Source organism: Colletotrichum truncatum (genome assembly GCF_014235925.2).
Source record: "Colletotrichum truncatum strain CMES1059 chromosome Unknown Contig_0006, whole genome shotgun sequence".
NCBI classification, from domain to species: domain Eukaryota; kingdom Fungi; phylum Ascomycota; class Sordariomycetes; order Glomerellales; family Glomerellaceae; genus Colletotrichum; species Colletotrichum truncatum.
The window spans coordinates 103,079-116,032 of NW_027222403.1; the positions used below are offsets into that span (position 1 = coordinate 103,079).

General features: G+C 50.2%; 5 protein-coding genes across 5 annotated transcripts; 3 read left to right on the top strand and 2 right to left on the bottom strand.

Annotated features, from left to right (window-relative positions):
• Positions 1–608: 608 nt before the first annotated feature.
• On the bottom strand, positions 609–1,146 carry CTRU02_209288 (DUF1748 domain containing protein; the record flags this gene model as incomplete). The annotated part of the gene is made up of 4 exons (XM_036726876.1): positions 609–753; positions 858–900; positions 956–1,031; positions 1,135–1,146. The coding sequence occupies 4 exons, from the start codon at positions 1,144–1,146 to the stop codon at positions 609–611; spliced, it is 276 nt and encodes a 91-aa protein (XP_036581585.1).
• A 2,346-nt stretch (positions 1,147–3,492) lies between these two features.
• On the top strand, positions 3,493–5,190 carry CTRU02_209289 (pyruvate kinase; the record flags this gene model as incomplete). Its single annotated transcript, XM_036726875.1, has 3 exons — positions 3,493–3,687; positions 3,750–3,967; positions 4,023–5,190. The coding sequence occupies 3 exons, from the start codon at positions 3,493–3,495 to the stop codon at positions 5,188–5,190; spliced, it is 1,581 nt and encodes a 526-aa protein (XP_036581584.1).
• Positions 5,191–5,752: 562 nt separating this feature from the next.
• CTRU02_209290 (bicyclomycin resistance) lies at positions 5,753–7,737 on the bottom strand (the record flags this gene model as incomplete). The annotated part of the gene is made up of 4 exons (XM_036726874.2): positions 5,753–6,398; positions 6,478–7,051; positions 7,124–7,204; positions 7,263–7,737. 4 exons carry the CDS (start codon positions 7,735–7,737, stop codon positions 5,753–5,755), a joined length of 1,776 nt encoding a protein of 591 aa, XP_036581583.2.
• A 2,403-nt stretch (positions 7,738–10,140) lies between these two features.
• On the top strand, positions 10,141–11,574 carry CTRU02_209291 (alpha beta hydrolase fold protein; the record flags this gene model as incomplete). The annotated part of the gene is made up of 1 exon (XM_036726873.2): positions 10,141–11,574. One exon carries the CDS (start codon positions 10,141–10,143, stop codon positions 11,572–11,574), a length of 1,434 nt encoding a protein of 477 aa, XP_036581582.2.
• A 602-nt stretch (positions 11,575–12,176) lies between these two features.
• Positions 12,177–12,918, top strand: CTRU02_209292 (uncharacterized protein; the record flags this gene model as incomplete). Its single annotated transcript, XM_070205237.1, has 5 exons — positions 12,177–12,233; positions 12,319–12,343; positions 12,404–12,688; positions 12,757–12,793; positions 12,861–12,918. The coding sequence occupies 5 exons, from the start codon at positions 12,177–12,179 to the stop codon at positions 12,916–12,918; spliced, it is 462 nt and encodes a 153-aa protein (XP_070060885.1).
• Positions 12,919–12,954: the final 36 nt, after the last annotated feature.

Here is a 12,954-nt window from a genome sequence, read left to right on the forward strand (position 1 = left end):
GACACTCGAGACGGCGTCTATCGGAATGACTAGGAATTGAATTGCATCAAGCCCACAGTTCATCTTCTCCCATGTGTTCCCCCGTCACGAGGCATTAAGGTAAAGTTGGGGTAGGTACAAGTCGAATGCAACTGTGGCTCATTGGATTGGTCGGTAACCTCGGCTATGTGTCTGTCTTGCGACGAGGACGATCCCGAAAGTGGGGTCTAAAAGTCCGGTTGTAAGGATACACAGGGTAGCCTACGCCAAAGGCTTTTATAAAGAAGAGCTGGGTGACAAGAAATCCCGTTCATTCACCCTGTCCAATACCGTCTCTTAGCCGCAGCAGCATTGATTCAGTGTCGCTCATAACGCTCACGGAACAGAAACTTGACCGAGAACGAAAACACCGACTGATCAGCCCACCGCAGGCTATGCTTCAACCTGCAGACCACCCGAACCTCGCCGAACAACACTCGCATGTCAAATCCTCCAAAAAGTCGCCGAGTTCTCGCATCGCTATTTTACACAGGGCCGACCGAACAGACGAGGGGTGTGGAATAGTCGTTAAATCGTCGCCACATCGGGATTCGTGAGAAAAAAAGGGGTGGGAGTTTCATAAGGTCCTCCTATCGTGTCCGCTCGAACCAGCCGCTGGATCCAGCGATCGCAACCGACTGGTCCATCACCCACTCGCCTACACCAAGATATTTGTCGATCCACTTCGAGACGTCCTTGTTCTCGCCCGCGGCTCTGTCAGTCTTGAAACTGGGCCTGACGATTCCCAGGATGGGCACATGTTAGCTTCTATGGGGACGTAGAACATGGGCAGTCTGATTGGGACGGCAATAGCATTTGAACCGAATCAAGAAACTCACGTCAAACCGGTCGAACGCTTCATGCCAGCGAGGAAGGCGGAAACTGGAGCAAGAGAGTCAGCGATGAGACGATGACGACGAAGAGGAATGGAACTAACAGAGAACCGCATCGAATGCGTAATGAGTCAAACGCCCAAACTTCGACCACAACCCCAAAGTCAGCAAGTTGAGGAGCTATAGGGAGGTTAAGACTGCGCAAGCAAGTCGAAAGCTAGGCAGCGAGCGAGTATGAAGATGGCTCGCCCGACTAGACTTAGGGGAGGAAGGCGGTACCAACCATCTTGGACATTCAGGTTTGTCAGATATTCCTTCTTTCGGTTTTGTTCGTCGTCGTCAAATTATTGTTTCTGCCGTGCAGGTTTTGGTGTTTGTTGGTGTTGAGGAAGCGGTATCGCTACTGAGTTAAGAAACAAAGGGTGTTGTCATGGGACAAGGCTCGCATGGACACCTGCATAGGTGAAAAGAACCCCACGGGAGGCTGGTGAGTGGTGCAGCAGTGCTGTGCCTAGGCGGCTGGTACATGGCCCAAGTGGACTGTGCACCCTGTTGAGTCGGCCTCAGGTTACAGCCGGGCCGGCGGTGGGTGAGAACCCGGGCAATTGCAGCGAGACATCGATAAGACGATAAGGAAAAGGGAGTAACTTCTTGGGGAGGTATTTCTAGGGGTTGCCCAAAGTACCTGTTGAGTCCAACTCTGTGTTTTAGTGGGCCCGCAATTCTGCTCCAAGCTCCAAGTGGGGGGTGTTGTTTACCTAATCCATTCTCTTTATTACATATTTCTGGTAATAGTTCAACAACGGCTTATCGGCCTCCAAGGCACCGATAGGGCGTCGGAGTGGATGCGACTCGGGGGTTGAGTTATCGGGACAGTTTGATTCGCGTCACCAAGAATGGGATTGGATGATCCGGACCTGGTAAGGACTTTTGCTCCTCCGCGGTTCAAATCCAAGTGGATAGTGGAAACGTCCGATAGTGCAACCGACAAGACCGCAGCCATCACCCCAGCACTCGAGCACTCAAGCGTTCTCTAAGGAACTCCATCAAATAGCCCAAGACCGCACCGCACCGCACCAGAGTTGCAATTGGCGTTTGGTGAGTATGAAGAAGCATCCCAAGTGGACCAGGGAACCTTCCCCACCGACGCTTGCCCATTTTTTCTTTTTTTTTTAGCTGGTGGGGGCAGCTCTGGAGTGGTGGCCATGGAGGGGCTTGGAGGGGTCGGGCTGCTGCTACCGTTGGAAAAAGCTGTGTCAAAAGCATGAGCTCTGGTTTGTTGAGTGTTTGAGGCTTTATCACCTAGCCCAGAGAAACGGAGCTCCGTCGCAGAGTGGGAAGGGGAGGGAGGAATGAAATGCGAGAGAAAAATAAAAACGAAAAAAAGGCCGAAACTAAACAATGCCATTGAAATCCCTCATCATATTCCATTGCATCCCGCCATCTCCGTTAGTGTCTTTTTTTTTCTCCCTCCTCACATTGTTGTCGTGGGGTTCACTTGCAATCTCCCTGTTTACTCTATTTTCTTGATACCTCATCGTCTCCAAATCACTCACCCGTTCAACGAACGACGACGGTAACAACGACCACAGCGACGTGCTCAAGCGTTGACAAGAATAAACAGCTGCTCAGCTCGGTTCAGGTGAGTGTCAAATTGCGTCGCTCTTGCTGCTTGCCCCTTGCTCTTTCTGCCTCTGGGACTGTTTCTGTTTCCTCTCTGATTTTTTTGGCCTTTTTTTTTCTTCTCTCTCTTTGGCTCTGGCCGGACCTTACCTCACCTCACCTCACCTCACCTAGTCTTGGGATCTTGCCTCACCTGCTTCGGCTTGCATGCTATTTATGTGTACTCCGGCTTGGTGTGCATTATAAATGGACGTGCGTGTTCAACAAAGGGAGTGGAACAACCCAAAAAAAGACAAGGAAAAAATGGCAAGACGAGGCAGGAGAGAATGAGCAAACGGTGCACATACCTCCTCCAGGACTCCAAGACGGGCAATACCAGGGTCCCGTCATGGAAAGGTGAGGTGAGGAAGGGACGAGGGTGCTGTCACAGGCACCTCATGTCGGTGGGGCCCCCATGTCGTTGCTGCCAAAGCTGCTTGCTGCATTGGCTGATCGGTGCTGGTACTTGCCCCTCGTTGGTTTGATTTGGGCTGAAAAATTGCCCCTCAATTCGACGCAGTGGCAGCACCGACACCGCCAGCACAGGCAAAGCACCGACGGCGGACCACCACCACTATCAGACAGCTTCACTTGAGCTGGGACGGGAGCAAATTATTTCTCTTGCTTCCACCTCGTGTGTCTTGTCCTGCCTGCCCTGTTGTGACGGCCACTGTCTTCGCCCTTTCTTCCCCTTCCTTCAACAAACATCTTGGTTGAGGCTCCCATTTGCATGAATTCCGCATTTTAGGGTCTTACCCATCAATCAACCTCCTTGAATGTTTTTTTGATTTTTATTTTTAAATCTCTCACACTCCCCAACTCTCCTGCACACCCGCCGGCTTTCCTTCCTCCTTGTACTACCGTCCGTACCCCACCCAGCAGGATTTAACAGCTGTAGCAGACCCTCCATCACCTCGACGCAATCTTCCCTTCTCCCTCCGACATCTACCTTTTCTCACCAATTCCCGCAATCTTCACAATGGCTACTGCCCAGGACCACCTCGACGTTGGCGGCAAGATCGCTTGGCTCTCTAGCCTCGACACTGCCTACCAGCCTGAGAAGAACTACCGCCGTTCTTCCATTATTTGCACCATTGGCCCCAAGACCAACTCTCCTGAGGCCATCAACTCCCTGCGCAAGGCCGGTCTGAACGTTGTGCGCATGAACTTCTCTGTAAGAACCTTTGCTCCCCCGTCGCTCTTATGCCAGTCTGCTGACCGTACATCTACCAACAGCACGGCAGCTACGAGTACCACCAGTCCGTCATCGACAATGCTCGCGCCGCCGAGAAGTCGCAGCCTGGTCGTCAGGTCGCCATCGCCCTCGACACCAAGGGCCCTGAGATCCGTACCGGTAACACCAAGAACGATGAGGACATTCCCCTCTCCGCTGGCAAGATCATGAACTTCACTACTGATGAGCAATACGCAACTGCTTGCGACACTGATAACATGTATGTTATATCTTGCCTCTCTCATCACCTGTTTTTGCTGACCCCTCCTTGACAGGTACGTCGACTACAAGAACATCACCAAGGTCATCGAGCCCGGCCGTATCATCTACGTCGACGACGGTGTCCTTGCCTTTGAGGTTCTGAAGGTCAAGGATGACAAGACTGTCGAGGTCCGCGCCCGCAACAACGGCTTCATCTCCTCCAAGAAGGGTGTCAACCTGCCCAACACCGATGTCGATCTTCCTGCCCTTTCCGAGAAGGACAAGAACGATCTGAGATTTGGCGTCAAGAACAACGTTGACATGGTCTTCGCCTCATTTATCCGCAGAGGTCAGGACATCAAGGACATCCGCGACGTCCTTGGCGAGGAGGGCAAGCACATTCAGATCATTGCCAAGATCGAGAACCGTCAAGGTCTTAACAATTTCGAGGAGATCCTCCAAGAGACCGACGGAGTCATGGTTGCCCGTGGTGACCTTGGTATCGAGATTCCTGCTGCCGAGGTCTTCGCCGCCCAGAAGAAGATGATTGCCCTGTGCAACAGAGCCGGCAAGCCTGTCATCTGCGCTACTCAGATGCTCGAGTCAATGATCAAGAACCCTCGCCCTACCCGCGCTGAGATCAGCGATGTTGGCAACGCCATCACTGACGGCGCTGACTGTGTCATGTTGTCTGGTGAGACTGCCAAGGGTAGCTACCCCGTTGAGGCCGTCTCCGAGATGCACGAGGCCTGCCTCAAGGCGGAGAACACCATTCCCTACGTTTCGCACTTCGAGGAGATGTGCACTCTGGTCAAGCGTCCCGTCAGCGTTGTTGAGTCTTGCGCCATGGCTGCTGTGAGAGCTTCTCTCGACTTGAACGCCGGTGGTATTATTGTTCTGTCCACATCCGGTGACTCGGCTCGTCTTCTCTCCAAGTACCGCCCCGTCTGTCCCATCTTCATGGTTACCAGAAACGCCTCTGCCTCCCGTTACGCTCACTTGTACCGCGGTGTCTACCCCTTCGAGTTCCCTGAGGCTAAGCCCGACTTCAGCAAGGTCAACTGGCAGGAGGATGTCGATCGCCGCATCAAGTGGGGTATTGAGCACGCTCTGGAGCTCAACGTTGTTAGCAAGGGCGACACCATTGTCGTCGTCCAGGGCTGGAAGGGTGGTATGGGCAACACCAACACTCTGCGTATTGTCAAGGCCGACCCTGAGCACCTCGGCCTTGGAATGTTGTAATTGAGGCGCATGTTGGAATGAGAAAAAGGGTCGCTGGCGTATGGGAGGAATCAAAGTACCTAGTTAAACCGTGATAGACGATGACGGGCCTCGATGCCCTTGACGCGAGTATGATTTACACCAATGAATAAGCAGATATCACCTTCCCGGCAAGTTAATTATGATCTTAGAGTCCAGTGTTCATCTGATGTAGCTACCTAATCTGGTTTTGGCAGGTCGTCTGGTTCGGACGAAGCTATAAAGCTAATGTAAATAGCAACGAAAGGGAAGTAGTACATTCTTGCATGTGTCGACAAAACTGTGGAGAAACCGAAAGGCAGAAGTCAGCACATTGTCATAGGTTGAAGCGAAGTCTTTCTGTTTGGTTTGAAATGACTAGACAAAGAAAGGACCTTGAGGCTCCAACAGCTTTTTGATCAAGACCTTTTTAGGTGAAAGCATGGTCTGATTTGAAGAGAAGAAGTATGTGCTTGATTAGTGAATCTGTTCCCAGCCCTGTGCTGCAAAATCATATATCTATACCATTTGTTTATCTAAGCCACTCACTTATTATACTCGCGAACTACAAGTTCTTTACCTCGTACTTCGTTCGTAGATATTCACCATATTTGATAATCAAGAAAGGAACCGGCAACATCGCGGCCGCAATGAATCCAAGGACACTGTTGCCCCAACCCACACCCAGATCCTCATACATCTTCAAGCCCGCAAGCGGGAGGACTGCTCCAGCCACGGAACGAACAACAGCATTTGCCGCCAGAGCTGATGCAGCATAAATGGTAAATGAATCGACAAGATACAGCTGAAGTGCCATGAAAATAATAAGATTACCGATGCCGATAACAGCTGTGCCAAGGATGGGTGCAATCCAGTGCACCTCGAACTCTGCAGTCCAGCCATATATAAAGAGGCCAGCGGGGAGGAAGAAGGCGCCGGCCGGGAGAGAGACGAGCCTGTATTCAGGTTTCATACCTTCACGTGCTTTGCCGGCTGCATCAGCTGCTGCGTCCGCCTCGGCAGCCTTTTTCTTCATGTATTTATCCGAAGTTATGCTGAAAAAGACCACTCCAATCATGGAGCCGACGCCTAGTCCGAGAAATGCTAGTCCAGCGGTTCCGGCAGTGAAGTGGTACGTTCGCATGAAGACGGATGTGATCGAGGTGAACATCAAGTATAGATATCCGTACACGACTGCAATGTAGAACCCACTAAAAATACACTTAGTTAGCGTGATAGAAAGAGTAAAAGTGAACAGAAGGAGTAAGCGAAGAAGCAGAGTTAACGCACAATATCATTGTTATGGGGGAGAAGGCAATCATTTTGAGAGGTCTTATTATTCCACGCTTGAAGTAGTCGGTTGAAGAAAGACCGATATCGAGCTTCGAACGTAACACTTCGTTGCCGGTCTCTTTGCGGAGGCGTCGTACCTTCCTGTCCAAAATCACTGTCGCAAACGTCTCCCTGAGGAAGATGAGCATGACAATACTGATGACACCAGAAACAATGACTAGAAGCCAGAAGCTCCAACGCCAGCCGGCTGATTCAGAGAGAAATCCGCCTGCCACAGGGCCTATGATGGGACCTAGAAGTGGCCCAATACTAAAAACCGACATAGCGAGGCCACGCTTCTCCTGTCTGATCATGTCGGCAATTGAACCTCCACCGTTGGTCATGGGGCAGGATCCAAAAATGCCAGCGAAGAAACGGAACACGATAAGGGCATTGAGGGTCGGGGCAAGTGCAGCACCAACGTTGAAACAAATGAAGCCGACGTTGCAAACGTGATAAACAATAGTACGTCCATAGATCTCGCTCAGTGGCGCGCAGAGCAAGGGTCCTGCTGCGAAACCGAGGACGTAGACTATAGCTTTTGATCAGCTCATTTCCATCACAATTATCTCAAGGATTAGAGCTCTGGTAGACATAGACCTACCTGAAACCACAAAGGAGGCCAAATAAAGGCTGTCGTTTTGAAATTCTTTCATGAGCTCTGGGACACCAGGAGCAAAAATCGCTGTGAAAGAATAGTCAGTTCTTTACTTGAATGCGGATATCAAGGGGCAAGCTCATACATGAAGCAAGGGGAGTAACAAATGTCATGGCACTGATCAAGGTGCAGGTCATAACTTTCTTCCACGTTGGCCAGTTGTATGGATTCTGGGGGTCATCGTCACCATCCCACCACACCACGTTCTCGTCTTCAGAGCTTTCACCACCATCGCCATCCTCTGTTGTTGGGTTACCCTTTTCGACGTCTGCAGCCCCAGAATGGCCGAGGCTTGGTTCCCGCGCATTAGATGATCGTCTCTGAGTTGCTATGGACTGCCTTCGTCTCTCCTCGCCACGTTCGTCAAGCACGTAACCCAGACTGGACGGGATGTCGGCATCATGACCCTCGGCGTACGCCTCTGCCGTCTTTTCTTCTCTTGTAGGCTCGCGCCGTAAAACATGGAGGGGCTTAGATTCGTCGTTATGGCTTGTTGCCTGACTTGCCGGACGGGTGTCGGAGGGTTGCCTGGTTTCTTCGGCAGTTGAATTGGATGTCATTGTATGATTTAAGGCGTCTATACAACAATTAGCACTTATTCAGGACGATATCGTTGCCATTCAATCACACTGGGTGACTTGTGTCAAGAACAGGGCGTCCACAAAGGTAAGTCATAGACAGTGTCGGGAAAGCGTACGTGATGGGCCGACTACTGTGATGCGATTTGTACTGCTCTTGGCACCAGGGCGGGAATACGGCACGATGTCTTCTACTATGCCCTTGGGCGATTAGAATGAGTCTTTCGTCATTGTAAACTTGGAGATAATTCAACTGATAGATACGCATCGAATGTTTACTCACTAAATGTAACGGCAAATGGCAGCCGTTGCCGTGAGTCGCTAAGGAGTGACTTGTCGCTCGTCCTTTAAAAGTAGAGCAAAGCGGATGGCAGATTCACAATGAAAACTATTTCTTAAAGATGCTCTTATTTTTGGGTGCCAAGCAGTGGCAAGCCGGTCTTCTAGCAGACACTTGATGTTCTGACAAACTTGAGAAGAGAACGGTTTGGTTAGGTTGAGCTAAAGTTGTGGTTAATTGGCAACATAGAAAGGAAGGTATAATAGAGGAAAGGCAATGGGCCAGCCTTACAGAATGGTTATTTCCCCCAACCTATAAACAACATGTCTGGGGGGCTTTTGTTGGCCCCTTGCCCCATTCTAAGGATTTGGATCACGCTTTGCGAGCCGCAATTGACCACACAGCGCGACCATCGACCAACGAAGTTGATCATGCCACCACCCGCACCACGCCAGCTTAGCCTGGGCCTTCCCTAGTCGATTCCCTGGGCGGAAAGTCTGGGGTTTAGCGCCGCAACGGTTCTGAAGTCCGACCCGAACCCCGTTCATGATTGGGGTCGGATCCTGCAACAGAGCGTAATTGAGAAAGTAGGAACTTATGCACGTTACATGAATCCCGCAACAAGACATGCTCGGGTTTTAAGCAGCCAATCTTGTAGCCGCATCTGCTCATCCTCGCTAACACATCGGAGCGAACATCCCGAGCCTGCGCTGGTATGTCGCTGTGTGAGTGCCCAATTCTTCCAGTCGAGATATCTGCCGTCTCACTCTGGATCCTGGCCGAACTTGTTTCTCCTGCGATGCAACATGTAATACGCAAGTGTTTGGCGACGAATGATATCAAAAGCCGTTCGTTATCTCCGGTCTCATTTCGCTAAACCCGTCAACCAGGCAAGCGTTTTGCTGAATCAATAACCCTGCATTCAATGACTCCCTCTTACGAGAACGGCATAGCAACACTTGGGACCGACAAATGGTTTCGCTTCATTCAGATCGTGGGCAGGTCCTGATTTTCTCGCTTCTGCCGAACATAGCTGAAAGTGACTGGGCGCGTCCCTTTCGCCCCTCCGTGCTTCTGCCAACAGTTCCGGTCGGGGCAGCTCGGGCAGATTCACGGAGTTGTAGACCCACCCAAGGCCGAAACCGGAGCAGTCGGACACCGGGCACCATTATTTTCGTATTCTAGGCTGGTTGAGCCTGAGCTGGAAATGGCAATGGCAATTGGAGATAGCTCGGATTGCTTTTACTGTCGTTTTAGGAAGCTTCAAAGTGTGTAGTCAGAATAAGGCCGAATGAACCTAACAAAACTTCGCTTGATTTTATAAGTGAATAGACAGAGATGAAGATCAGCAACGTTTAAATCACTCATGAGCATTTGGATTATCTTTCAGGTGAGAATCATGTCGAATTTTTGAGGTCGAGTTAATGATCTAAAGGACCCAGCTACCTTTATACGCTCGGCAGGTTTCCCTAAGTGCAGAGCGGTAGAATGTGTGCCAGATAGTGACACAGACGAAACGCTGTCGAAGAGGGGAGAGAGGTTAATTAACAACGTCGAAGAAGCGAGTCTCTATTACGGTGAAAGATCACTAAAGCAAGATGAGATGGTGCCGGAAGGAGCGATGTTCTTTATTAGTGAGGCAAGAGTGTCACCTGGCGTCAGGCAAATTCAGTCAGCTTCCATTCTCATACAATAACCCTTTATTGTATCTTCCGCTGTGTACGCTCAATGCCTCTCGGTGGCCACATTCACCTAAGAATCTCAACCTGCCTTGGGAACTAGCTTTTGTCCACCACAGCAGAGACAAAACACACTCCCACAAAGCAACCCGCCCCTCGTTTTCTCTCTTTTACAAAGGAAATTCACCACGAACAAACCTAAGAATGGAGATGAGAACGAAATAAAGATCAAGATTGCATCGAAGAATCCGGGGTTTACAAGACCACATATCTGCTTAAGCGGTCCCCATGGTAAGGCAACAACAGTAAGTATCCTATCACTTTTCCCAGAAACACAAGAGAGAAAAACGAAAACATTATTACATCCCTAACCATTGAAACAACCCTAACTCAAAGAAAGTGCCACAACTACTAGTAAAGAAGTCGATGGCGCACATAGGCCACATCTCGACACCACTGCCTCATCCATTCCCTGCTGGCCTTCCCCCAAAGGCAGTTCGCAAGCTCATGGAGCCTCCAAAATCTGGATGGCCCGATGTACCAAGAAACAATCTTCCTCCTTGGGACCGCGTCGTTGACATCGTCTATCATAAGTACCGTCGTGGCCAGAGCCCCAGTGACATAGATGATGCCTTCGGTAGATCTGTTGGGCTGTTTTTCGCAGATAGCAATCGAACCCAGGATTTGTCGCCCACGTCGCCTTATCTCAAACTCTCAGCTTCTGCTCGCTTCAAGATATGCCAAATCTTGGTCAGTGACCACAGTGCTGAGCTACCAATCTCGCTCACCCATAGTCGTTTAACGAAAGAGGTCTGGAAAGACGACGAATTCACCTCACTCGCAAACGCCCTCGAACCTCTGCAGCCATATCTGAGAGCCTCATTTGCCCTTCACGCCGACATTATGGTTGCTTTTCTGATGACAGAGCAATTTCATATCACTTATTCACCATTCGTCAATACATATTTTGACCCTCTGGCAACATTGTGGTTGAACAGGTACGGCCACTTCATGCAGGTGATTGTCCTGGAGCTTGATATGACCCGCTTCGGCTTTGGTCCTGGGATTCATGCCTATAAACTCCGCACGGGAACAGTCAACCTCGACATCCTTCTCAACATGTTTGTTGAAACACAGATGAAGCGCACTTCGCCGATCAAGAGTCTCGTCCTTCTCTGCCGGCGTTTTTATGGCCAGCGGCCAGACAGAGCTGCCCTAATGGATACCGAAAGTTCGGCGACAGGCAAGGAAGTTTATAAAGACGAGCTGGCACAGAGTCGGGTGACCCAAGTTGCGGAGGAACGCATCTATTACTGCCCGGACAAAGCGCTCGAGGTGTGCGAACCACTCGTGAAACTGGCTTGGAGGGTCGACTCAATGCGCCTGGTTGGGTTTAGTAACCAGTATACGCATTCCCTATTGCGTCGCATCTTCCCAATTTCTGAAGACAAGGACAGTCTTAGGCACCACTCATACAGAGTCGCGCCATCGTCTGTATGGCCGCGGCTCCCAGGGCAGTCCTCCTGGATTGATGCAGGACACGGAAAAATTACACTCGACGACCACACAAGAGATTACCTACATGGTCTCTATTCCCCCGAGGGCGCGATCCAGCTACCGCCTCCTTATTTCAACCCCTCCACAGGGTACATGTCGATTTGTCCGCCGGTTGAGTATATGGATGGTACTTCCAGGGAACACGACTTGAATAAGGCGAACAGCATCTGCTCGTATGAGACCGCAAGTAAGACTAAGGGTATGGTAGCCCAAGATGTTGACAGCTTCGAGAATGGAGTGCAAGGCTTGGTGCACAGGATTCGACGAAGCTTGTCAAAGCGAGACAGGGGCATGAGGCCCTAACCGGATCGCCAACATGTGGAAAGAACACCGCTTCCTAAGAGATAACAAGAAAAAGACCTAACTATCCTGATGGAAATAGACAAGGCCCGGCAAAGACGAGCATTATAGGTACAACGCAAACATCTGCTAGGAAACGTCAGTAAGTCAGAGGCTACTAGCATGACCAACAGGACAAGGATATACTGATATGATTGATGGCTACCAAGCAGTTCTAGTTCATGGAAGATTTGTACAAGCGAATGCGAAGAGAAGCAGGGCATTTATTCACTACCACTACAAACAATGGTCCTCATTTAAATGACAGCGGTTGAGGATACTGGCATTTCGGTGAAGCACAGGTGAGAATGCAAAGAGAAAGTGGATCCGAGTACAGTGTAAATACAGTGGGTTGACGTCAATGCGTCTTGGGGAGAAAAAAAATAAGGCAATGAAAACCCCGCGATTGTGCTGGTCTTATCGGGCTGTGACTGCCCCACCATCAATATTCGCAGCTTTACCATTCACCATTCAACTGCACTGGGCAGAGTTCATTTTGCGTATAAACAACTTTTCGACCACGTCGTACGAACAACGAGAAACGACAACTCCTAGAATCACTCAATATGTCCGCGCAAGTCCCTAATAACTTCAATGCCGAGGAGGCTGACAACCTCGAGGATGTGAGTCTTTGCCTTCACAGGCCGCCGTCTTCCTGACCAAGCAACAACCTTATGCGCTGACCACACTCCTGTCTTCTACACTTAGATCGAGAAGCAGTTCGCAGTTAAGGGTACTTAATACCTACGAATTCGATTTCAACCGCCCGAAAGCTGACTTGCCTTCCCTATAGTTGTGCAGCATATGGAGACCTATTGGAAGATCTTGGAAAAGGTCAAGGGTTCTACGCTGCGTTTGACCAAGATCGATGACGAGATTTACGAACATTTCCAGAAGGAATTCCCCGAATTCGACCCTGCTGCTACTATCAACGAGGATGAGATGAAGAGCAAGGACGGCAAAGACCGCTGGAGGAAGTTCATGATGGCTTATGAGAAGAAGGTTGACGATTACAACTTCGGCACCATGGTTCGTGCCAACCCGAAGTGGGAGTATGGACAGAACGAGGTCATTTTCGGTAAGATTTTCTGCGTGGTTGACGCATTCCCGGATTGCTGGAGCCCGTCGCTTAACTATGGAAAACAGTACCCCGGATGCAGTTTTATGCTGTTGAGATTGCCAGGTAAGCAGTCATATCAGCGTGTGCGCCATTCTTCTCTGTGGCCTTGACGCTAACCCAGCTTTCAAAGGAACCGCAAGGGCTTGAACGACTGGATTTATGAGAAGGCTCAAGCAGAGAAGGCATAAGCGCATTAAATACAACATTGTGCTAGATGGTGATGT